The 25,221-nt window shown below is 46.2% G+C and overlaps 1 protein-coding gene across 1 annotated transcript in view; it reads left to right on the top strand.

Moving 5' to 3' along the window:
• Positions 1-25,221, top strand: part of DPYSL5 (dihydropyrimidinase like 5) — a 90,329-nt gene that overhangs the window by 24,883 nt on the left and 40,225 nt on the right. The window contains exon 2 of the mRNA XM_022574254.2: positions 15,201-15,465. Coding sequence (XP_022429962.1) covers positions 15,205-15,465 — 261 coding nt within the window. The 5' untranslated portion in view covers positions 15,201-15,204. The remainder of the gene's footprint in view (positions 1-15,200; positions 15,466-25,221) is intronic.

Here is a 25,221-nt window from a genome sequence, read left to right as displayed (position 1 = left end):
TGTCAGTACTTAGAGATCTAAACAATCCTTTTCAATGGCTGCATAGCCTTCTATTGTGTGAATATGCCAGTATTTATTTAAACAGTCCTCAGGTTGATAGACCTTCAGCTTGTTCTCAAAATATTTGCTATTGTAAACAGCAGTGCAACAAAATACCCACATAGTACATTTTTGTGCCATGGTCCAACTGTTTTCTTAGAAGAAGTTTTTAGATGTGGAATGCACATTTTAAGTTTTCATACAGACAGATTTCATGCAGATTTCCTTCTGATGAGATGGTACCAATTTGAACTACTAATGGTGTCTGACAGTGAGGCCATGCTTTTCTCACTTGCTCTGGGCTTTGTTCTCTTTTATCTATGCCATTATGATAAGTGAAAAATGTAATTTCATTGTTTTCATTCACATATCTTTGATTATTAATAAAGATGCACATTATTTCATTTGCTTCTTAGCTGTCTATAGTCCCCCTACCCCTGTGGGTTACCTATTCATATCCTTTGCCTATTTTTTGTACTGGAGTGTTTGTCTTTCTCTTAAGATTTATAAGTGCTCTTACGTATCACAGTTATCCTTAGTTAGGGTTAGTTATATGGTGCAAACATGTCATAACTAGTTTTTATTTGTGTTTGTTAAAAGTAGTTTGTGGTATCTTTTGCTGCATCACAGTTTTTCATTGTTATTTTAGTCATATCTACATCAATCTTATGTTTTATAGTTTCTGGCTTTAGATTATGCTAAGAAAATCGTAACCCATCCAAAATTTATAAAAATATCTGTGTTTCCTTCTAGTACTTTATACTTTTATTTTTTATGTAAAATGTAAATCTAATGATGTCACTTCCTTCTTTGCCATATCAGCAAGCCTGCCTGATGCACTTCCGTAGCACTTAGTGTGGCTAGGCCACACCCTTGGCCTAGCCCACCAGGCCGTGGACGATCTGGGCTCTGCCTATTCTCCATCCTCGTAAGTCAAAAGTATCAACCATCCCCAAAGCACTGCTCTGCTTCTGTTTGCAGCGCCCATGCTTGTCTTCTCCCCCACTGTCTGCTGAGCTCCTAAGCAACTATCAAGACTCACCTCAAGGGCACTTCCTCTGCGAAGCAGCCTTTTATCCCAGTCAATGTTAAGTGCTTCCTGCCCCTCCTGGGACTGACACAGCTGTTCTCTTAACTCACATTGACATTTTTGTTTATACATTTCTTTCCACTGCAAACTTGTGAGCTCCGGGGCTAGGGGGTGGGGGCGTGCAGCATCTGGCACTTGGTACAGTACCATTTAGCAGGTGCTAAGCCTGCCCCTGTGATCTGATTTGCATCTTAGCAAGCTCAACGTGCTAACAGTGTGGAGGCTGGGAGACCAATTAGAAGTGTCCAGGTAATAGTGATGTCCCCATCCAGGTAGCTGACAAGGACCTGGACTGAGGTGGTGGGCTTGGAGAAGGGAGTTTAAGAAACAGATTTAGTGGGTAGAATGGACAGTGCTTGAGTAGAGTGTTTTGTTTGAAGTGTCTCCTAAATATTCAACAAATGTGGAAATAAAAATGTTAGCCTATGAGCACCGTCCAGGCCTTTTGCTTTTGGTATTATTTGGTGTTTAGAATTACCCCTGCTCCTATTCCTTTCCGTGAAGCTGTGCGGTGTTGGCTAGTCATCACCTCCAGTCATCCTCTGTTGAGTGGAGATAGCCTATCACCTCCAAGGGCAATCGTGAGGTGGTTTCAATTAAATGCCATGTGTTATGAGCCTTCACAGCCCCTAGCATAGTAGCACTCAGTAAATGTTAACAGTCTGGCCTCCGTCACCTGCTTACCTTGGGTGATTGGGTCAGTTGCCATCTTCTGACTGACCTAAGGGATTCCTAGAGAGAGAAGCTGAAATCAGCATTTATTATTGCGTTTCCACACAGCACAGGCGTGCCCTGACAGCTGGTCTCCATCTGTCCGCAGCTCTCTGCTCGCTCTGTTTGCCCATGCTGCCATTCTTACTGTCGTCCCCAGTCTGTTTTCCTTTTCCTCCAGAGACCCTCCCAGCATTCAGTCCTTTCCAAGCTCTGCTCCTTCCTTTTCTATTCCGTGAGCATTACGTAATTAACCTACTGCATCCTCCTGCCGGGATCACAGCAGTCACTGCTCTCCCAGCCTCCCTTCAACCTGTGCCTGGTAAACAAGCAGGAAGACCCGCCCCCGACTCATGGTTATATCCCCTGACCATACTCAGCATCCTGCTCTGAATGCTCCAGGCCTTCCCCGGCCCTGCGGATCTCATTCAGAAGCCTGAGCCTCTTGCTCTGCGCACCCTGGCTCTCCAAGCTGCTTCCTCATCCCAGCCTAACCTCTCTGCTCCAAGGCCGTTAGTCGGCTTGCCATTCCCAGCCCATCTTTGCTTACTTCTGCCCCTTGTCTTTTTTTCATCCCGCAGAATGCCTGCTTTGTTCCTCTGCCCCAGGCTTGCACCAAACACCCTCACAACTGGCACAGAACTCTCTTTTGAGATGCCTTCCTTGCCATTGCTAACAGCCCATTACTGTGGCTAACGCTTTGTACTCATAAAATGCTTTCCCACCGCTGTCTCATATGATCAATCCTCCTGCTTTCCTTCAACTGGCATTTAATGAGTCCGCTCTGCATACCCACCCTGGGAAGGATAAAATAAGGTATAACCTTTGCTCTCTAGGAGCTCCAGTCTAGTCAGTACGAATTCCAACCCACAGTTTCCTTGGCCATAAAATGGGAATGATAATGTTTAATGACCTCACAGGGTTGTTGCAAGATTTATATGAAGTTGTGTGTGACACAAAAAGAGCTTAATAGCAGTGATGTGGATGGATGGTGCCGATGGCCACTTTACAGCTGTGCAGACGGGCTTGGAGCTGTTAAGGATGTGCCCACAGTCACACGGCTAGAGGGACAAAGCCAAGTTCGGTGCTTGTAGCACGGCCCTACCCCGTCGCCCACTCCCTCTCCTCCTCATATCCCCCTTTGCTTCCTTTGTGTCCCACTCACTCTCAATCACTGCTCCCTTAAACAGGTCTCTGAAATACAGACGCAATCAGGCTGGCTAATGGCGTCACTGCCCCAGTCAAGGGGAAGTTGGTCATTTTCATCCCTAGTCCTTTCTTTAAGCCTCCTAAGCATGCCCACTTGGCCTGCCACTCCAGGTGCTTCCCGCAAGTGCCCGGCTGTCTCACCCATGTGAGTTTGTCTCTAAGAAGCAGTTGATAAGCTCACCGTGGCTCACCCGCCTTCCTGCCCATCTCCCCAAAGTTGGGTTCCATTAGTCATGTCTGTCCACGGGCACTGATGAGGTTTGCTTCTCAGGCTCCAGGAATTCTGGATTGGGGTAAAAATACCCATCTGCCTCAGTGATGGAGGTGAGTCTGGTCCATGAGAAGGCAGCTGGCAGAAGCAGGCACAGGAAGAGGGTCACTGATTGAGCGGAAACACTAATGGTGTTAAGTCAATGGCAGGTAAAAGCATTGCATTTGGGAGAGAGGCCTGGAAGCACATTTTAAGCCCAAGTTGAAATATCTGGTACCTCTTTAAAGGAGTCATATCACAGAGAAAAAAAGTTTGTGTCCTTCAGAAATCTACTTAAGAGTCGATATAAGGAAGGAGATTGGTTTGTTTCAAAGCCCAGTCCTTTTAGGAAATCTTCCAGAAGGTGGCAGGGTGATGGCAAGACCTACTGAAAAGAAGAGAGAACGTCTTTCACCTTATGTCCATTTTTTTCAAACAATATAGAAGTATTTATGTCATTTTAAATGACCATATTTACTTTTCATTATAAAATTAATATATAGAAAATTTGAAAAATCAGAAGGGGAAATCACCTACAATCCCACAACAAACCTTGTTGTTTATTTTCATCTGGTCTATTTTTTGAATGCATATTTTCACATGGTTGTAATAGTACTTGACATACCATTTTTGTATACTGGCATGCAGCTCTGTTTTTGCTTTTTGTTTTTTTTTTAATTGTGAAATGTTTTATGGGATACATCCAGAAGAGCACAGAAAATATACGGACAGTTTAAAGAATAATTTAAATTATTTTAACTCCCACCCAGGTAAAAGACTCGAGTATTTACAGCTCTCAAGAAGCTTGTGGCCCTCCCCAAACACAGCCCCCTCTCCCCCAGAGAGAACCACCAATCTGACTTTTCTGAGAACATTTTCCTTGGCCTTTTCTTCATAGTTCTACCACTATGTGCCTATAATTCACTTTTTCCTGTTTTTGAATGTTATATGAATGGAATCATACCTTACTTACTTTTTGTGTCTTGCTTCTTTCCTTCAGTTATTGTTTTCAAGACATTGTATATGGCTGTAGTTAATTCATACTCATTTTCAGTTTAAAAGAGTAGTTTTATTTTCCTGCTCTGTTTCCATCCCAAATCTAGACTTTATCACGTAGCCCAGGTTTGTGATGCTTTTATAGTTGGGAGAACTCATTCCTTTCCCCTGCTTGTGGCTTTCCCCAACCCCTGCCTGAGAATGTAGGTCTCAGTGGGAAGAGCACTTCCCCTTTTTCTGGCCATGGCACTGGCCCTCTCTGCCATTTGGCCGGCGTTCTAGGAAGCAGCCACTCCGTGGGCCGCTGGAGACCCTTGAGCTGCAGCTGCCGTCCTTCCAAGGGAGTCGATGGAATTATTTCTGGGGCCTGGAGACAGCTGGCGAGAGCATGGAAAGCACAGCAGGGCTGAGGAATCTGCCAGAGGACTGGCCAGAACCGGGAAGGTTCTGGTGGTGGTGGTGACACGACTGGTCACGAAAAGCCCAGGTGTTCTCTGGCTAAAGCCTCAGTCGGGAGTCAGGAAGCCTTGTCTCCAGTGTGTGCACACCTTCCTCTCCCCTTCTTCCAGGGCCCTGGAGCAGCTGGGCTCACGGAAGGGGGATTTAACTCATACTGGTGTTTGCTGGTGCCCAGCCTCTCCGGGTCTCAAATGAGCCTCCTGACCTGAGGGAGTAAGTGGGCACCTGAAAGGAGCTATGTTGCTGCCCAAATGCCAGAAACTGGGCATGCTGGGCTGGGATGCCCACACGGACACACACGTGTGTCAGCGCACGGAGAAGCCTGTTCCGGGTCAGCAACACACACACTCACATGCCCGCTCAGCTTTGCCTTCTAACAACTGCCCAATTTCTCTCATAGCTAATCTTGTCGAACAAGTGGCCCGCGGCTCCATTTCTTACCACTCTCTCACAGCTAATCCTTTGGAATTTCGCTTTTGCTCTCTTGAGCACTGATTGTGCTAGCTCGGTAAGCCGCACCCTGCTGGGCCGGGCCAGGCCAGATGAACCCATGGGATTAAAACCACTTACTTGATTTTAGCCTGTTAAGGACTCACCCCTGTTGGATTTGTATACACTTTCCCGGAAGCCAGGCCCACCTCTTGGACTTTACTTGTAGCAGCTCCCTGGTCCTAAGCTGGTATTTTATACTGTCTCAGGGGCAAGCCCTTCCTTGGTCATCACATTGACAGACTGCGGTCATCCCCTTTCCTGTTACTGCCTGAAGAGGCTGCCCTGGTGCTTGGCTCTCACCAGTAGTCTTGCCCTTTCCTGTCCTACCTGGTCTAATTCTACCTTCTGTACCATGTGGTAGCAAAGGTGGTGGCAGCATTCCAGATGCAGATGCTTCATGGTCTTGTACAGATGGTCCCCAGTTACAAATACCCTGGGCCAGCCTTCACCTGCCACCCATAGCCCTGACCCTGCCCAGCCCCTGGGTTAAAGGAAACAGGGCCCCTGGGATGGTAGAGGCTTCCTGGCTAGCCAGTTAGATGCAGAAACAGTGCGTTGCCAGCAGATGAAGGATACAGTGTGTCTCAGGGTGGGTGTAACATCGGCCACAGCCTCTCTAGCCTCTGCCCTCACTGAGCTAGCCACCCCTTGGCCTGACCAGCCGTTCTTCCTGTCCAGGTCCCTGGCCTCCAGGTCCCCACCGGTCCTTGGAGAGCCCCAGATGAGAGACGGAGGACCTGCCCTTTTACCTCCCCCAGTTCCTCTTCCCACGGTTGACTTCTACTTCCAGAATCCCTCAAAACTTTTTGCACAAAACTCCCAGGTGCGTGCCAGCCCTCCTGGACACTGATACTGGCCTGGGTTGGAGAGGAATCCAGGAAAAGTCCCGGATTTCTGGGTGGGTGATGGGGACAGTGCAGTTGGTTTGGGGCCAGGTGAATGGTGCTGCCTGTAGGACATCCCAGTGGAGTGGTCCAGTGGGCGTTTGGATGATATTAAAACTCCCCCACTCCTTCGTTCTCAGCATAGTGGAGTTTCCCAGATTCCTTCTTACCTTGGCAAGCAGAAAGCTAGGTGGTGAAGAAATCAGTCATAGAGCAGGTGAAGTGTGACTATGGGATGTGGGAAGAGGTGGTCACGGGGTGGGAGCAGCTGTGATCTTGTCCTTTTGTTTTTCTTACTTGTCACCTAATTGTTATTAGTCATTAATTCATACAGATTGACTAGGGGAGAAGTTACCTCCAGGAGGGGAATGTGGGTTGGGATGAAGGAGGTGCTGACTCTTGAACACGGTAATGACAATGTTGAGTTCCCAGGTGTTTGTGTCATTATTCTTTGTACCTTACACGTAGGTTATAAATGTTATTTAAAATCTACTCAAGAGTTCATAAAGCCAATTAAGGATTAGTTATAAAATCACAGTGTGCTTTAGCATTAGTTAAGAACTGTTTAGTGCTTTACTATTTAGAAAGCAATTTACTTTAAAAAAAAATAAATTTATTAACTTAAACACTTAGCTGTTTCCCACTCTCCTCACACTTCTCTCTTTTTTGGTTTTTGTGTTCTGCTGAACCTTTAATTTATTCTCATTTTCAAATCCAAGAGAACCCCTTTCCGGAATCGTTCCAGGGTGCTCTAAGCGCAAACAAACACCCCTCTCCCATTGTTCTGTCTCTCTTTCCTGTGTGCTGATCAGAAGAAGAAAAACAGCTGCATGGTTCTGTTTTCTTTTCCAAACCCGTGACATATATTGCCCTTTGATCCTTTAGCAAATGTTATCTGCTTGGAGCAAGGGACAAGACATGCCATTCATTTAGCGTTTCCCCTGTGACCTGAGCGGCTTCACCTCCCCTCCAGCTTCTACTCCGGGTTGCCATTAGGGTCGGCTTAAATGCCACAGACCCTTCATGTCATGGCGCAGTGTGTAGCTCTTGCCTATTCCTGGCTATCACAGTGACCAAGTGTGTGTAAAATCACACATTTTCCTGTGGATTCTACTGAAAGAGGAAATATGAGTCTTAAACCAGTGCCTGTTAAGAGGAAATATACATCTTAAACCAATAGCTGTCAGGTTAGTTTTAAGGTCTTTCTGTGAGAAGTGTCCCTTTGCAGTCTTCTGGCTTGTGTGTCTGTGCCCAGCGTGAAGCCGCCCGGAGTCGGCCCCGCTGAGCTGCCGACAGGAGGCAGCTGTGCCGGACAGACTGTGCCGCTCTCGTCTCACGCCTCCCTGCAGGCTCGGGGAAGTGTGGAAGGTGATGACAGAAGCAGGCAGCTCCAAACACGGTGTTGGGGTCGGCGGAACGAACACTGTGCACCTTCTAGGAGTGTGGGGCGTGTGCATTCGTGAATGAGAAGCAGAGCTGCCCGTAGCCTTGACTGTCCATTTGGCAGGACGCACCCCCGGCCCCGCGCATTCCTGCCCTGGGAGCTGCTCGGCAGCGGGAAAAAGGGCAGGAGGGTGGGCGGTGCGGGAAATGTACTGTCATCCAGCAAGACAGTTGTTGGAGGGCAGATAGCAATAATTGCTACTATTTTAAACATGAAGAGGCTTTCTCATGAAAGACTGAGCTCCCAGCTTACACCGCTGTCCCTCCCCATCCGGAAGTCCCTGTTTCCCCCAGCCTGCACATCACCTTAGCTCTGACCCACCACTGGTTTAGGAATATAAGGACCAGGAAATTGGGGGATACGAGCTGGGTACACTTGGATAAATCTTTGCATATTGGAGATATCCACCATCTTGCTGTGGAAGGTGTCATTCCCTGAATAAATTGTAAAATTCTTAAGATCCTTAATATTTGTAGCATAACACCACCCCATTAGTCCTGGACTGGTTCCCTTTGATTCAAGGTCACTGTTGGTAAAGTCCAGGACTGGAGGGAAAGTCAGAGGGGACTTGAATCTATGCAGCTCTAGAATTCCATTCCTCTGGTTTATTTTTTATAATAGCATTGAACTATCTGGCAGTTTTTCCCCATTTCTTCCTGGGAGGACAGATATGTGGTTTGAATCCTTTTGTTCGAATAAACAGAAGAAGTGGATGATCAAAGTTTTTGGTTAAACAAATGGGAGTGTGGGGATACAGTCAGAAGTCTTTAAAGGAGGTGTATTTATTTTAAGGCCCAGTTGTTACTCGATGATGATTTGATTATAATGTTTATTTCTATCTAATGTGGTATCTTAGCTTGAGCTGCTCTAATAAGAATACCATAAACTGGGTGGCTTAAACAACAGAAGCTCACTCCTCACAGCTCTGAAGGCTGGGAAGTCCAAGATCAATGTGCCAGCCAATTCCGCTCCTGACGGGAACTTGCTTGCTTGCAGACAGTCATCTTCTCTCTGTGTCTTCATATGGCAGAGAGAGAGAGAGAGAGAGAGAGATCCTGTGTCTCTTCTTATAAGGGCACTATATGACCCTCATGACCAAAATATCTCCCAAAGATCCCATCTCCAAATATTATCACATTGGGATTAAGGCTTCAACATATGAATTTGGGGGAGGGGGAGCCTAAACATTCAATCCATAGCATGTAGTAAGCCAGTGGGCGGGATATTGGCTCTATCTATACAGTTATGATGTTTGGGGATAAAATCGGTGACTCGAAGAATCATAAATTAGTAAAACTGATCCTGAGCTTCTTGACCATGACCATCGACAAGAATGTTCTTTGAATGTGCTGCCCCAACCAGAGCAGAGGGAAAGGCAGTCATAGCCGGTGGCGTTTGCACTGCTTAAGCATTGCAGTGTTTCAACAACTGTGCTCAAATCCTTTCCCTGTTTGGGGGACTCTCTGAAGAGGTCCAAAGTATCTCCCCACTCACCCACCCCCTCACTCTGTAATGTTCATACATGCATAGTACATTCACAGACAGCAGGCACACTGTGGGAAAACATGTCAGCGGGTCTTTCCTTTCTTTCCTTTAGCAAAGACTAGCAGGGAAAGCTGTAGGAATGAGGTGCTAATGAGGTTGCTGGGGGAGGTGAGAAGCATAAGGAATGTCAACCATCACACAAGTCAACAGCAAGGGGGGACCAGGAGGGATTAGACATCTTGGTGATGTAGACAATCTGGAAATGTAGAAATGTGGGGAGGATACTTGTGTAACAAGACACCCCTCCCATCACCAACCTGCTGGCTTCATCCACTCACAGTTGTGGTGTCTGGTACCTGGTGAGAGGCACCCAGTGTCCCCTGGACACTTTAGCCACTTAGTAATGCAATTATTTGTGTCCCTTTTGCCCACTAGACTGAGTTTCTTGAGAGCAGGTCCTGTGTGCCTTCAGAGTTGTCTCCAGTGCTTGACACTGAGAAGGAGTGAAGTTATAGAATATTTTCATGCACACAAATGTTCATTTTAAAAAGACATTCTCCAAAAGCACCTTGGGCAGGGAGATATGATATTATCCAACCACACCAGTCCAGGCCTGGAGTGTTCTAAGGCTTTGGTAAACCCAAAAGACTGAAGTCCTGCCGGTAGTTATGATGACAACAACCTCCAGTCTGAAGGTGATAGTCTACCAGAGGGTTGGAGGGAGCTGACAGTATTGTGCCTAATCAAACCTAGCAGCCAGGCCACTATTTACACTGAAGCCATTATTTACAGAGTTGGTTTCCAGTGAGGACTCTCTTCCTGGCTGGTAGCTGGCCACCTTCTCACTGTGTCCTCACATGGCCTTTCTTCTGCGCATAAGCATGGTGCACAGGGGTAAGAGGGGGTAGGGGAGAGAGGGAAAGCTCTCTGTTGTTTTATCTTATGAGCACACTAATCCTATCTGATCAGGGCCCCACCCTTATGACCTCATTTAACCTTAAAAACTTCCTTAGAGGCCCCATCTTCAGATATAGCCACTCTGGAGGTTAGAACTTCAACATATGAATTTTGGGAGGACACAAACATTCAGTTCATAACTGCTCTGAAAACGACTATCTGGGTTTCAATTCCTACTCTGTTACAAACTAGCTGTGTGACCTTGAGGAAGTTCCTTTAACTTTTCTAAGCATCAGCTTCCTCATGGTAAAACTGGGGACAATAATGGCACCTATCTCAGGGTACTGTAAAGATCAAATGAGATGATGTATCTGATGGGCTTAGGGAGGGGCCCATTATACAGTAGGTGTTTACTAATTGTTAAGATCATTAACAGCACCCTCCAAGTTCTGAGAATGAGTTCCCTCTAAGGTAGTCCTGGGAGTCCAGTCCAGCCTGGATTTCCAGGACTAGGTCAGGCTGTGTGAGTGGGATCTCCAGACCAGAGAGGTTCCAGGACTCCCCAGTATTGTTGAGGGAGCCCAGCCTTTTCAGAGCCTGGTTAGCCTTCAGGGATTTCCAACAAGGAAGTGGAAAATGACCGGGTGAGTCATGGTGGCAGCCCAAGGGTTCTAGAGAAGGATTCAGTGTTATGGCTAGTGGTAGCAGGTTCTTTTTTCATCTCCTTGCATGGAGAGTGGCAGAGGGAGGGACTGAGCTCACTGGACCTGAATGAAGGGTCACATTGGATTCCTTCTGCCTTCTTTGTAGCTTAAAAAGAACAACAACAACAAAAAAAAAAAAACCTTCTTTTATGCAGTACGCGGGCCTCTCACTGTTGTGGCCTCTCCCGTTGCGGAGCACAGGCTCCGGACGCACAGGGTCAGAAGCCGTGGCTCACGGGCCCAGCCGCTCCGCGGCATGTGGGATCTTCCCGGACCGGGGCACGAACCCACGTCCCCTGCATCGGCAGGCGGACTCTCAACCACTGCGCCACCAGGGAAGCCCCAAAAAAACCTTCTTGACACAACTTTTCAGATTCTAAAAGGTAATACAAGTTTATTGTATAAAATTTGAAAAATATAGAAAACTATCAAGAACATAAAAATCACCTGAAACTCTTCTACCCAGAGTTAACTTTGGTAACCTTTCCTTTAAGTCACAGACCTGGGTATGAAGCCCATCCTTCCATGCTGGAGTGGTGTGACCTTTAATGGGATACCTGTTCTTTTCTTTTTTTTTAAAGGTAGACTTTTTTTTTTTTTTAGTATTTATTTATTTGGTTGCTCCGGGTCTTAGTTGCAGCAGGCTGTCTCCTTAGTTGAGGCTCGCCAGCTCCTTAGTTGCAGCACTTGGGCTCCTTAGTTGTGGCATGCAAACTCTTAGTTGCCGCATGCCTGTGGGATCTAGTTCCCTGACTAGGGATCAAACCCGGGCCCCCTGAATTGGGAGCTCAGAGTCTTATCCACTTACCTACTTCCTCATCTTAAAACGAGGCTAATACTTCCTGCCTTGTTCCTACTTCTCGGGGCTGCCATGTGAATTAAATTCCAGGCACGGGGTGTTAGCTTACTAAAAGCTGTTTTCTTATTTCTACTGAAGAAAACACCCTTGGCTTCTGATTCCAGCATCAAAGCTCAGATAAGAATCCCCCATAAATCATTATCGTATCACCCTTTCAGGGTCTCCACCCTCCAGGTGTGTGCTATGAGCATGTGTTCTGGATTAATAAGCAAATCAATATCCTCATTTACCACACTGACATAATGACTATGCAGCAATTTCCCAGCATAAATATTCCTATTTCTCCTCTTACTTAAAGCTGCTTTAAAAGGTGAGGATTATATATTTGCACAGAGGATTGTGTGTGTCTTACCATCATTTCCCTCTGAGAACTTGCATCTCTCCTTTTGTGGTCACACCTGGCCTTGGCTTTGTAACGAGAGAGAGAGAGAGAGAGAGAGAGACTGCATCTCTGAGGCTTTCTGAACTTCCTTTGGCCAGAATGGTTTTGTCCATCACTTAAGAACCAAACTCATTTCCTGATTATTGTGTATTAAATTAAAATTCCAGTTTTCAGATTTTAGGACAAAAGTTCCCCTGAAATATGTCAGCTTCATTCCAGCTTCAGACAATGGGCTTATTGCTGTGACTGTACCTGTCCCCCCATCCTTATGGCCTACCCAACTCCTCCCCACTGCCTCTGCCCAGGGCCTTCCATACTAGGGGAGGGACCCCTCCTCCCCAAAGGCCAGAATGATACCTGGCAGGGACCAGATGTTCATGGAGGACAATGTTGCTGTGTAAGGGAACAGGGTTCACTCCCAGCCACCTGTCTTGTTTCCCAACACTGCCCCCAACAGACCACCCTCTCCTGAGAGCAGGAGGACCTGATAGTTGAGGCTGAATAGGTACTGTAAACTTTCTTGGTGTGGAGATTCCATGCACTCCAATCTGGTCAACTTGACAAAAAAACAACTGCCTAACCAAGTGTGTCCAGGAGAGCAGGCTAAGCTCTCCAGATAGTTGACTTATTTCCTTACAAGAGCTATTCCTTCAACGGATTGTGACACCTTTTCATCCTGGGACAAAGCCTTCCTGTACTTTGCCTAGTGGCAGGCAAAATGAAATGACAGGGATGAGAGACAGTATGTCGCTTCCTTTGCTCTGTTCACAGTAATGTGCTGTATTAGAAAAGGGATGAAAGTTGAGCATTATCCTGGACATAGAGTTGCCAAATATCCTGGACAACAAATATGGAATTGGCCTACCGCTTGTTGCTTTAAACCATTTGATTGTCAGGGTGCAACAAGTAGATGCAGCCAAAACTTCATTTGTGAACAGTTTTGAGTTTCCTATACTGGATGCTGGGGATGAGGACCAGGCAGAAACGCTGTTTGCTGCTACGCCTTTGACTTTGAGGACTTAGTCCAGAGGTGGAGATAGACTCCAGTGCCTCATGAAGGTACAGAGGGAGTTGGGGAAGGCTTCTCAGAAGAGGGAACAATTGATTGGATCCTGAAGAATAAGTTTACCGTGTAGAAAGGTGGGCTTTATTGAGCCCACAGAGACACTGCAGTGGTGTAGTCTCCCTCCCCCGGTCAGATTGTGTCCTATATTTTCTAAGCCTAAGTAAAAATCATTTCTGTTCAGATACTGAATGGTCAAGATAGTCGCCAAATCAACCTGCATTAAACGTATATATCAATTAGGGGAGAATTGACATCTTTATTATGCTGGGTCTTCCAATCCATGAACGTTGTATGTCTCTCCACTTATTTATTTCTTTGGTTTCTTTCATCAGCATTTTGTAGTTTTCAGCATACAAATCCTGTATATTTTCTTAGATTTCTACCTAAGTATTTCAGTTTTTTGTGTGTGTCCATTTGTTCATCGCTAGTATATAGAAAAACAATAGCTTTTTGTATGTTGATCTTGTACCTTGTGACCTTGCTGAACTGACATTTGTTCTAGGAGATTTTTTGTAGATTCTTTGAGATTTTCTGCATAGCCCCCATCACGTCACCTGCAAATAAGAATGGTTTTATTTTTCCCTTTTCAGTCTATATGCCTTTTATTTCATTTTCTTTTGTTATAGTGCTAGCTAGAACTCTTTTGTTGAATAACAGTGGTGAGAGTAGACATCCTTGCCTTATTCCCAGTTTAGGGGGAAAGTATTCAGTCTTTCATAAATTCTGATATTAGCTATAGGTTTTTTGGTGATGTTCTTTAATTTAAAATTTTTTTTATTTATTTATTTTTGGCTGTGTTGGGTCTTCGTTGCTGCGTGTGGGCTTTCTCTAGTTGCGCTGAGCAAGGGTTACTCTTCGTTACAGTGCACAGGCTTTACATTTCAGTGGCTTCTCTTGTTGGGGAGCACGGGCTCTAGGTGCACAGGCTTCCGTAGTTGCAGCACGTGGCATGTGGGATCTTCCCGGAATGGAGATCCAACCCATATCCCCTGCATTGACAGGCGGATTCTTAAGCACTGCACCACCAGGGAAGTCCCTGGTGATGTTCTTTATCAACTTGAGGAAGTTAACTTCTTTTCCTACTTTCCTGAGAGTTTTTTTTATCATGGATGGTGTTGAATTTTGTCCAGTGCCTTTTCTGCATCAATTTATATGATTATGTGATTTTTTTCTTCTTTAGCCTGTTAATATGGTGGATTACACTGATTGATTTTCAAATATTGAGCAAGCTTTGCATCCCTGGAAGTAATTCCATTTGCCTAGTGGGATTCTTTAATCCTTTTACATATTGCTGAATTCTGTTTGCTGATATTTCGTTAGAAATTTTTGTATCTACATTCATGAGGGATATTACTTTATAGTTTGTTTGTTTGTTTTTTTTTCTGTACTGTCTTTCTCTATCTTTGGTATCAGGGCAGTACTGACTTCATAAACTGACTTGGGAAGGTTTCCTTCTCTATTTTCTGGAAGAGATTGGGGTTAATTCCTCTTTAAGTGTATGGTAGAGTTCTATGGCTTTTGAAAAGTTGATTCTGGGGACGCAATCTGGACCAAATAAAGCTGAATCTTGGGGGTGGGACTTGAGCATATCAGATGAGCTTATCAATGGGCAGCCAGCTGTGGAGCTTCAGTGTGGTCGTGGACTTCTTGAGACAAACATAGGAGGGTGAACTGAATCAGAATCCATCTGAAGAATGACATGAATTAAGCAGCTGTGAGGCTTGGAAAATTTGGCTCTCTGAGACACGTCCCAGGAGCCTCTGATATCTTCAGGACCATATGGTATAGTGGGGACATTGGTCATACAAGACGTCTGGGTTTGACTTGGCTACTTACTAGCCATAACTTCCTTATTAGCAATTTCAGTTTTCTCGTCTATAAAATGCCACTTCTTGGGTTGATTTAGGAATAAAATGAGACAAGAGATATGAAAATGCTTTAGAACCACCACAACTTCTTGAGAAGGTGAAAATTGATGTTTCTTTGGGCCCCAGCTTCACCCTTACTGCTGTGGTGTCATGATTCCCAATGAGTCCTGCTGTGAGGTCAGTGGGAGGCTTGTGACCCCAGCTGGCTATAGGACCAGTGTCCTCAGGCTGTGGAGAAACTTCCTCCCCATCCCTGCTCACTTACTCTGCCCATGGAGTTTGGGCTCTCACAGGAAAGGGTGGGACCTTGGTGACAGTGAAAAGGAATTTTGACCTTGACCAGTGCCCCCTCTCACCTTTCACAGGAACATGCTTGCCAATTCAGCCAGTGTGCGGATTCTCATCAAGGGAGGCAAGGTTGTGAATGATGACTGCACCCACGAGGCTGATGTCTACATTGAGAATGGCATCATCCAGCAGGTGGGCCGTGAGCTCATGATCCCCGGAGGGGCCAAGGTGATTGATGCCACTGGGAAACTGGTGATCCCTGGAGGCATCGACACCAGCACCCACTTCCACCAGACCTTCATGAACGCCACATGCGTGGACGATTTCTACCACGGGACCAAGGTAATGCTTCTGTTTGGGGAAAGTGCCTTCCTCGGTGGTTTCCTCTGTTTCTGGGGCTGCCCTGGACTAGATCCACATGAACAGGGTGCTCCTGCTGTATTGCTCAAAGGAGAAGGGTGCTCTTGAAGGGGCCACTGTGGCAACTAAAATAGGAAATTTCAGGCTAAATGTCATAGATTTCTATGATTATGGAAAAGGAGGCATTTAAGCCTATTTTGCTGATCACATCACTTACTGAGGCACCCAGGCCAGGAACTGATTTTATTTTTATATTTTTATGTCATGTAGTACAGACCTAGAGGAAGAGGAGAATTAGCTGGAGCTTGTTATTGTACATGTGTGGGGCAGGAGGTGTGCGTGTTGGGGGGGTAGGTCTGAGGGACTGCTTTATGTATGATAAGCTAAATTAATTTCCCCAAAATTGTGAAAAATAGATATGCCTATTCTAAATGATTTTAATGCTAGAGTTATGAAACAGACATAGTTAACTATCTTTTATTATCTTTCCTAGCTTGTTCTTTTTAAAAACAGCTTGAAAGATACTGGTGGTAGGCCCTCTTTTCAGAGTGAATTATCATGGACAATATTTAAGAATTACTGAGCTGGGCCTGAGCTACTTTATGTCCCTAAATGCAAAATACAAAAATTCAGACCTGTGGAACAAATGAATCAGGAGGAATTATGTTTCACCAAAAGAGTCACAAATAGGTTCTTTCACCCTTTCTCTGTGCTCCAGAATCCTGTCATTGCTGTCATCCCTGTGTGTTGTAATTATCTGTAATACGCAGGCCTCTCCCTGGACACCAGACTATGGGCTCCTTAAGGGCAAGACCTGACTGTATTCTTCTGCTTTCCCAGAGCCTGGCCTTGACCTGGAATGAGAGTAGCTGGCCAGCAATTGTTTGTTGAATGAATAAGTGATTGATACTTATCCATGCGGTCTCTACATCCAGCTGTGCATCAGATTCATCTATGAAGACTTTTTTCAAATGCAGAGTTGAATCAGCATCTTGAGGGTCAGAAGTCCCTGGGCCTGGCAGCAGCCCTCTGTACTGTCTGAGTTATAAAGGATTTGGCCTCTAATGCTCCCTGGGTGAAAGGAGTCCACCAGTGGCCGCAGTCCTATGTCCTACTTTGGCCCACTGCCTCAAATCCCCATTGGCCCTGTACCTTAAAATCTCACCTGTGTTCTACTTGGGGTTCTCAGGGAGCCCCTCTCCCATGCTCAGTGCACTCCCCCTGGGATCCATCTTCCTGGGGGCTCCAGTGCTCCGGCTGTTAGGCAGCAACTGAAGAGCCTGGCTGGGGCTGCCAGGCAGGCAGGGGCTGCCAGGCAGGCAGGGGCTGGCCCACCTCAGGCAGATGTCCCTTAAGGTCTCCCTGAGGATATGCCTCCTTCCCAGTCCAGACGCAACAGATCAGACCCCCGGAAGGCTGAGCTGTGAGGAGTCACAGTAGCCATGGCCCAGCCTCTGCTGAGGCAAGGATGCCGCCAGGCCTACTGAATACTCTGGCCTCCCAGGCCACACCTGCCCACTTGAGCCAAGCCCTGGGAATAGAAGCGATTGGTGGACCTGCCCTACTTTCTTCTCTGAGAATTACTCCAGGGCCCTGCAGGTGAGGCTTCACTAATGAATGGGGAGCCCCACCCTCATAAACTCTTGCAGGGTCCTCTTGGGGGGACTCTGGTGGCAGTCGGGGCCTTTCTGAAGAGAGAGAGCACATCCAGCTCACCATCCCCATGCACTTGAGCCCCGCCAGACCAGCCCTGCTTCATTTGTGGTTATTTTTATTGAAGTATAGCATACATACAGAGAAGCGCACAGGTTCTAAGGTACACAGAATCATCACAACTGAACACACCCTTGTAACCAGCACCCAAATCGAGAAACCAAACATTGCCAGCACCCAGTAGGCCCCCTCCTAGTCACTACTCCTCACCAAGGATAACAACTATCCTGACTTCTAATACCACAGTTTTAAAAAAATAACAGCTTAGTGGAGATATAACTCACACTCCATACAATTTGCCTATTTAAAGTGCAGAAGTGGGTGGTTTTCAGCATATTCACCATAGGTTTTGACTGTTTGCTTTATGTAAATGAAATCAGGCAGCCTGTACCCTTGCGTTGGCTTCCTTGGCTCAACATTATTTTTGTGAAATTCAGCCATGTTGTTGCATGTTGTACTTCATTGCTTCATAGTATTCTACTGTACAAGAGCCCACAGAGTACCTAGACATTCTGCTGTCACCGGGCATTTGGGTGGTTGCTACTTCGGGGCTATGACAAATGCTGTTGCTGTGAATGTTCTCATCCATGTCTTTTAGTAAACGTGTGTGCACATTTCTACTGGGCATATTCCTGGGAGTGGGATTGCTGGGTCATAGAAGACACACATGTTTAGCTCTAGGAGAGACTGCCACATTGTTTTCCAGTTTGGTTGTAACAGTTTATACTCCCAGCAAGAGAGTAAGAGAGGACCCGGTATTTACCACCAACATGCCTACCAGCCTCTGGGAGAGGAGGCTGGCCTTTCTTTGTTTTATTTTCCACATTGTCATCTGCCGGGGCCTCATTAGCCAGGAGTGACGAGTTTTCCCCTGAGAGCCTTCAGCTCTTTACAGCGAATGAAGACCTTTGCACGTGCATCTTTGTGCAAGGTGGTGGGTAACTTTTGATCTTTTCCAGGCTTCTCATCCATGGAAGCAGCTGTCTCTGCAAAAACACAGAAAAGCCCCTGTGTGATTAAGGGTCCCACCTCTCCCAGTTCCTGCAGGATCAGACACCCCCAATCCATGCCAGCCCCAAGTTATAGGAAATTTAAGGCCCATAAACGCTAAGCCACTCTGGCTGCTCGCGTCACGTAAACTGACCTTTTGTTATATCCACCCCCTAAGTAAGATCGGACCTTGTCCTTGTGCCGCAGCTCATACTGAGCGTCTGTTTCATAACACAGCCCCTGACGCAGTCCTCCCCAGACCCCTCTGGGAGACCCTGCCCAGAGTCCTGCCTCAGACATCCCAGCCTCCCAAGAACTGGCTTCCTGCCCCGTCCCCCTCCCCCCCACTCCTGGATTGCTCCTCCCTGTTGGTGCTCCTACCTGGATATTTTGGCTTCCTCTTATCTCTAATTCCTGACAATCTCCTGGGGAGAGAAAATGCTCTCCTGTTGCACTGCTGATGTCAGGGATGCGTGGATTTAATTATTCACACAGCCTGTGGCACTCAGGCCCAGGCTGTGCACCCTGATAGACTGCCACTGACCTACTTTGCACCTTCTAAGAAAGGTAACGGTTGATCTGCTTTAAGCATCTGGGTTTATAATAGAATAATAACCCCAAGGAAAAGCTCACCCTTGTGATTAGCCTATAGAGAAAGAGAGATCAAGTTGCGCCTTTTTGTTCCCGTCTGACAGATCCAAAGGGCCTTGAACTCTGCACCCCCTGAGCTATGGCCTGCCTGTCAATTGGGCAGCAGCAGCCAGGGCTGGGAAAACAAAACCGTTGAAAGCCTGGCTTTTCTGAGAGCATCTGGGTCTCCATTGTACTGGGTCTGAAGGGGTTTCTCTAGCGCTTCTTTAACGCACGCTTTGCCCGCCTCTGCTTCTGTTAGAGGCTGGGGCACGCTCTGCCTGGCTCCCCTGCCTCTGCCCCCCTTGCTCACAGCCCGGGCACTCCATCCTCCTCCCCGCCTCCTCCCCGCCTCCAACCTGCAGGCCCCTCCCTCCCAGAGGCCCAGAACCTGGTCTCCAGAGATGCCAGGACGCCCTGCTTGTTAAAAATGCCCCCATGGAGGAAGGGGGTTATCTCCTGTGGGAAGGCAGGGGCAGGAGGGGAGGGAGGAGAGCCAGTGACACCAACTGTGTTAATAAAGGTCTAGGATTTCACTTGGGTCACGGGGGTCTTTTATCATTATCCTACTTAGCTTACTCATAAGTTATGCTTATTCTTTGGTGTGAATCTAATATTACATAATAAGAATGTTAATGCAGGCTGTTGAGCTCCACCCCACCAGTGGCTCTCCGTGGCCCGGTGGGAATATCAGAATCAAACTACAGGCACAGCCCCTTCACTAAGATGGTGACAGAGGGGGCAGCAGGGACAATGGGGAAATGCTTCCTAGATGCCTTTTCTGCCTCCCACTCCTCCAAAAATAGACTGAGAACCACTGTCTAGGCCAATGGTTTTCAACCTTTGGAAGCAAATTACAGTAAAACTACTTGGGGAATTATTTTAGAAATACATGTCCATACCCCTCCTCTCTACTGCCTGCACCCTCCACCCCAGACTAATGAAATCAATATCTCTAGGTCTGCCTCTTCCCCCATCTGTATTTTTTTTTTTTTTTTGGCTGTGTTGGGTCTTCATTGCTGCACGCGGGCTTTCTCTAGTTGCGGCGAGCGGAGGCTACTCTTCGTTGCAGTGCGCGGGCTTCTCATTGCAGTAGCGGAGCTCGGGCTCTAGAGTACAGGCTCAGTAGCGCCTACATGGGCTTAGTTGCTCTGCGGCATGTGGGATCTTCCCGGACCAGGGATCGAACCCGTGTCCCCTGCATTGGCAGGCAGATTCTTGTCCACTGCGCCACCAGGGAAGCCCATGTATTTTTTTTTAAAGCATCCTTGATGATCCTAACACTAGCATGCGGATTATTAAGGAACTTTCTCGGCTATTTTGAATGGCACGTTGTCCTGGCTGTTACTCCTGTTGCCTGTCTGACCCTCACCTTATGTGCCAGAATGACATCTGAATCCCCTTTGAAAACTTGGGCTTGTCTTGCCTCACCCTTGCCAGTATTATTTATTAGTTTCTCTCCTTCTAATCACATTATAGGGTCCCATTATTGGGTTCCCAAGCCCCAGCCTGGGGCCTAGAACCCCTGTACTTGCTAAGTGTCCCTGGTGCTGTGCTCTGCCCTCCTGTCTGTACCGCATAGGCATCATCAATGAGCGGCGGATTGGCCATGGTCAAGATGTCATCAAATGGAAACCCAGCTGGGTCTGTGCCTCTCTGAGGACCCAGAGACTCTCTCTTGTCTGTGCCAGGGCCATCTGGTCACTGAGACAGCCTCCCACTAACTCAAAACCATCAGCAGCAGGACATCTATTCTTGTAGTCAAACCACAAGGGGAGCCAAATCCTAACCCAAAGCGTGTTTGTCTAGAACAGGATCAGCCTAGCAGATGTACAGTGGCACAGGCTAGGTGGCCTGCCACTTCCCGCCCCCGGTGGAGGGTCCTGACCCTACCTCCCTCCTCCCCCTGCAGAGGACTAAACCTATCAGAGTCCTGGGATATGACCCGCTGGGACATAAATAAATTCCCTTTGTTGTCCAGCCTGCCAACCTTCTTACCAAGGAGCCCATGTATCCATTGGGCAGACTGTTTTTGCTATTTTGCCTTTGAAACTTGCTCTTTGGGCTTTAAACCTTTAAATGCTGCTCACTTCCTTTCTTCTTTTTTCTTGACTCTGTTATTCTGTCTATTTCTGTTTAATTCTAGCCAAAATCTCTTTCCAGTCTTTTTGCTCTGCAGTAACACTTCCTGCTTATCGGGATCCAGACTCATACAGTCTTGCTTATTAACTGATGTTCCCAAGTTCACTTCATTCCGGTAAAAAAACTGGAGGGATCTTAGAAATATAGCCCCACCCTCCCATTGATAGGGAGAGAGAGTGAATGAGTTGCCCCAGGTCCCAGAGGTAGTTGGACCAGACTGTAAGTTTCTCAGTCTGAGGCCCTTTTCACCACACCACTCAGAGGATCCTGAAACCCCAGATTCTGGACAGTCACCCCTTTCAGACAGCCTGTGAGCTCTCAGTAGGCTGCATGCAAATAGTTAACTCGACACTGTGTGGCTCCAAACTCGCCTGGACCAGATAAAGGCATCAAGGAACTGATGCATCAGGCAGACAGCAGAGTAAGCTCTCCGCCTCCCCAAGATGGCGGCTTTATAACGCACCGCTGTCCCTAGAGGAATAACACTGATGTCAGTGCCTTAGAGCTGACAGTTTTTACCGTTTACAAATGGTTGTTGTGGGGATTAAATGAGTTGATGCATGAAAAACACTTCACACAGTGCCTGGCACAGAGTACGTGCATGATAACTGTTAGTCCCCAGGCTGAGTACCTGCTTCCACCCTAGGCCTGGCCTTGACTCTGTCTGGTTTCTTGGGTTACTTGATCCACCCACTTTGGCTTTGCAATGAGATTGTTCTACTGTCCATCTAGTGCCCGCGCTGCCTATGTCCCCGGCTTTGCCAGCAGGGTCATGTCCTGCTTGAGAACTTGCAGTGGCTCCCTGTTGTCTAGTTTGGAGTCCTAGATCTTCACCCTGGACAGCTCACCATCTGACCTTGCCCTCTCCATCCAATCCTCACTGCCCACATGTGCCCATCCATCAGGAAGGGGGTTTTCTCAGCCCCCTTCGCTATGAATGTCCCATGCTCCCTCCTGCCATCCCTTCCCACCCATCCACAGAAGGCCTTCACGACCTACCAAGCTCATGTCACATTCTTCCTCCAGCTAATTCAGCCCCAGGATCCACTTTTTTCTCCTCAGCTGAAATAAAGTGTCATCCTGGGGCTTTCAAATTGTTTCCTATGTAAAGTTTGTCTCTCAACTGGATTGAAAACTTTGAGGGGCAGAGACGACGATTTATATTTAACCCGTGACTCACCACAGACTCACAAAGATTTAAACATGTAGTACAATAGATGCTCAAGAAATAGATGAATGTCTACATAGGGTGGCAGTCGTGAGCCCAGGCTGGGGTGGACGGCCAAAGTTTGAATTTCAGCTCCACATTTACTGGTTGTGTGATTTGGACGAGTTAATCTGTCTCTGTGTTTCTGTTTCCTTCTCTGGAAAATGGAGATTATGATAATACTTTATGTGTGTTGAGATACTACTGGTAAAGAACTTAAAATAGTACTTGGTAGTTCCCTGGCAGTCTAGTGGTTAGGACTCGGTGCTTTCACTGCCGTGGCCAGGGTTCAGTCCCTGGTTGGGCAACTGAGATCCTACAAGCCACGTGGCCAAAAATAAAAAAATGAATAAAAATTTTAAAATAAAAAATATATTTAAAAAATAGTACTTGGTGCTTACTAAGCACTACATGAGTGTTTGTTAAATAAATAGATCATGGGGCTTCCCTGGTGGCGCAGTGGTTGAGGGTCCGCCTGCCAATGCAGGGGACGTGGGTTCGTGCCCCGGTCCAGGAGGATACCACATGCCGCGGAGCAGCTGGGCCCGTGAGCCATGGACGCTGAGCCTGCGCGTCCGGAGCCTGTACTCCGCAATGGGAGAGGCCACAACAGTGAGAGGCCCACGTACCGCAAAAAAAATAAATAAATAAATAAATAAAAATAAATAAATAAAGAGATCGTGATGATTGAGGACCAACCCCTGAAAAATCCATTTGTGAAGTTTCCTCACAGGCATACGTATTAAAGTGTTAGACATCAAATAGGAATTACAAAATTGGTTTCTGTCTCTACTGTCAGGGTTGACTGTGTGTGTTATGGATTTCAAATGGAGCCTAAATAGTACTGGTGATGACTTCTAGATAATTTTCTTTCTCTTTTCTTTCTCTTAAAAACAGAAATATCCAGTCATAAACTCAGCACGTAGCAGGAGCTATTTAAAGATGTCCTGCTTCAAATCAGGTATCTCGTATAACAAAACCTTGCTCGCAACTTTCACTGTACATCTATGTTAATTGGCAGGCCAACATGTAGGCCAGGTTGACTCTTCTTAGAACAAATGTAAGAGAGATCTATCATTTCTTACGAATTTTTACATCTAGCATTGGAATAAAATCTCCCATGGTGACCAAGCACTCCTCATTTCCTAGAATAAGAGTGTTTGCAAAGAATTGATCTATACAGAGAGATTACTGCTTTTTAAAACCTTTGGTTCAAGAATAGAGATAAATGTACCCTTTGTGATTAAACCCAAGCATCTTGGAAACCTTTCATATCTCATACTAGCTCTGCTTTTATACTCTCATCCAGCATCTCTGGGATTTAAAAAAAGATAGAAGAAAAATACATCGTGTATTGTATGTATACTTCAGTGATACATATAGTATATGAATGTTGTATTTTTCTTCCTCCTATTTCTTCTCGTAAAGACTGAATGCTTTTTAATATTTCAAGAAATATTTGAATATGGCCTTCTGGAAGGCTTCAAAAATCTCAGTTGAAAATATCTCTTCTCCTCACTGAGGTTGCCTCCTATCTGAAGTGGCCATATTTCTGTGTTGAATGTCAGGTACACATCTTAGAATGGTTCACTGGCAGGTAGAAATGTGTGTAGATGCTGTATCTTCTCCCTTACGTGGTTTCCGCCTCATTGTTCCCTCAGGTTATCCCTGTAGCCAACCATGTTTTTCTCTCCTTCTGATCCTTTTTTATTTCTTGTTAATTAAAAATTAGGTGCTGTAAGGATCCCTAATTGGTGACTATGTGAGGATAAAGCTGTAGGCCAGCTATAGTTAAGAACTTTCTCATTCACCAGTGTGGTTTTTTGTTTGTTTTGGCTGTGTTGGATCTTCGTTGCTGCGCACAGGCTTTCTCTAGTTGTGACGAGTCAGGGCTACTCTTCATTGTGGTGTGCGGGCTTCTCATTGTGGTGGCTTCTCCTGTTGCGGAGCACGGGCTCTAGGTGCGCGGGCTTCAGTAGTTGTGGCTCGCGGGCTCTAGAGCGCAGGCTCAGTAGTTGTGGCGCACGGGCTTAGTTGCTCCGAGGCATGTGGGATCTTCCTGGACCAGTGATCAAACCCATGTCTCCCGCATTGGCAGGTGGATTCTTAACCACTGCACCACCAGGGAAGTCCCTCATTCACAAATGTTTATCTCTCACACTAAACACACACTCAGACACTTTCACATACTCTCACAGTCGCACACTTACACACGCACTCTCGCATACACACACGTGCACTCACTCGTGCACACAGTTTTAGAGCTGGAAGTGCCACTGGAGATTAATGAATTCAACCCCTCATCTATAAATAACTTTCCTCTTTAGATTTAAGCTCTCCACAGTGTTCTCAATATTTAAAAATAAAATTAAGCTTGATGAATGTTGGTGAACTCTATTCTTGGGAAGAGTATGTACAGAATGAAGAAGGTCATGATTGGGTAGCCCAGGAAGCCACTTTTTTTTTTTTTTAATCTATGTGTTATGGTTTTTTTTTAAACAACTTGATTAAGGTATAATTGACATACAATAAGCCACACATTTTTAAAGTGTATGGTTTGATACACTTTGACATATGTATATACTGCGAAGGATCACCATTAATATAATAAGCACATCCATCACCGCCACCCCCCCCCAGCCAAAGTTTCTTGGTGTCCCTTGTAATCCTTCCCTGTGCTGGCAACCACTGATCTGTTTTCTGTCACTATAGATTAATTTGCATTTTCTCACATTTTTATATAATGGAAAATACAGTATGTATTTCTTTTTTGGTCTGGTTTCTGACTTAGCATTATTAAGTTTTTGGCAACTACAGATAAAGCGACTATGAATATCTGTGTACAAGTGTTTGTGTGGACACATGCTTACATTCCCCTGTGTAATTACCTAGAAGTGGGACGCCTAGAATATATGGTAGGTGTACAGTTAGCTTTTTAAGAAATTGCCAAAGTGGTTTCCAAAGTGGTTGTAACATTTTCTGTTCCTTCCAGGCTCCACATTTTTGCCATCACTTGTTATGGTCAGTCTTTTTAATTTTAGCCATCTAACAGATGT

This window comes from Delphinapterus leucas, chromosome 13, assembly GCF_059928025.1.
Source record: "Delphinapterus leucas isolate spDelLeu-1000000601 "Yukka" chromosome 13, BTC_Dleu_Yukka2, whole genome shotgun sequence".
Classification (NCBI taxonomy): Eukaryota; Metazoa; Chordata; class Mammalia; order Artiodactyla; family Monodontidae; genus Delphinapterus; species Delphinapterus leucas.
This window is presented reverse-complemented; position numbering and strand designations above follow the sequence as displayed.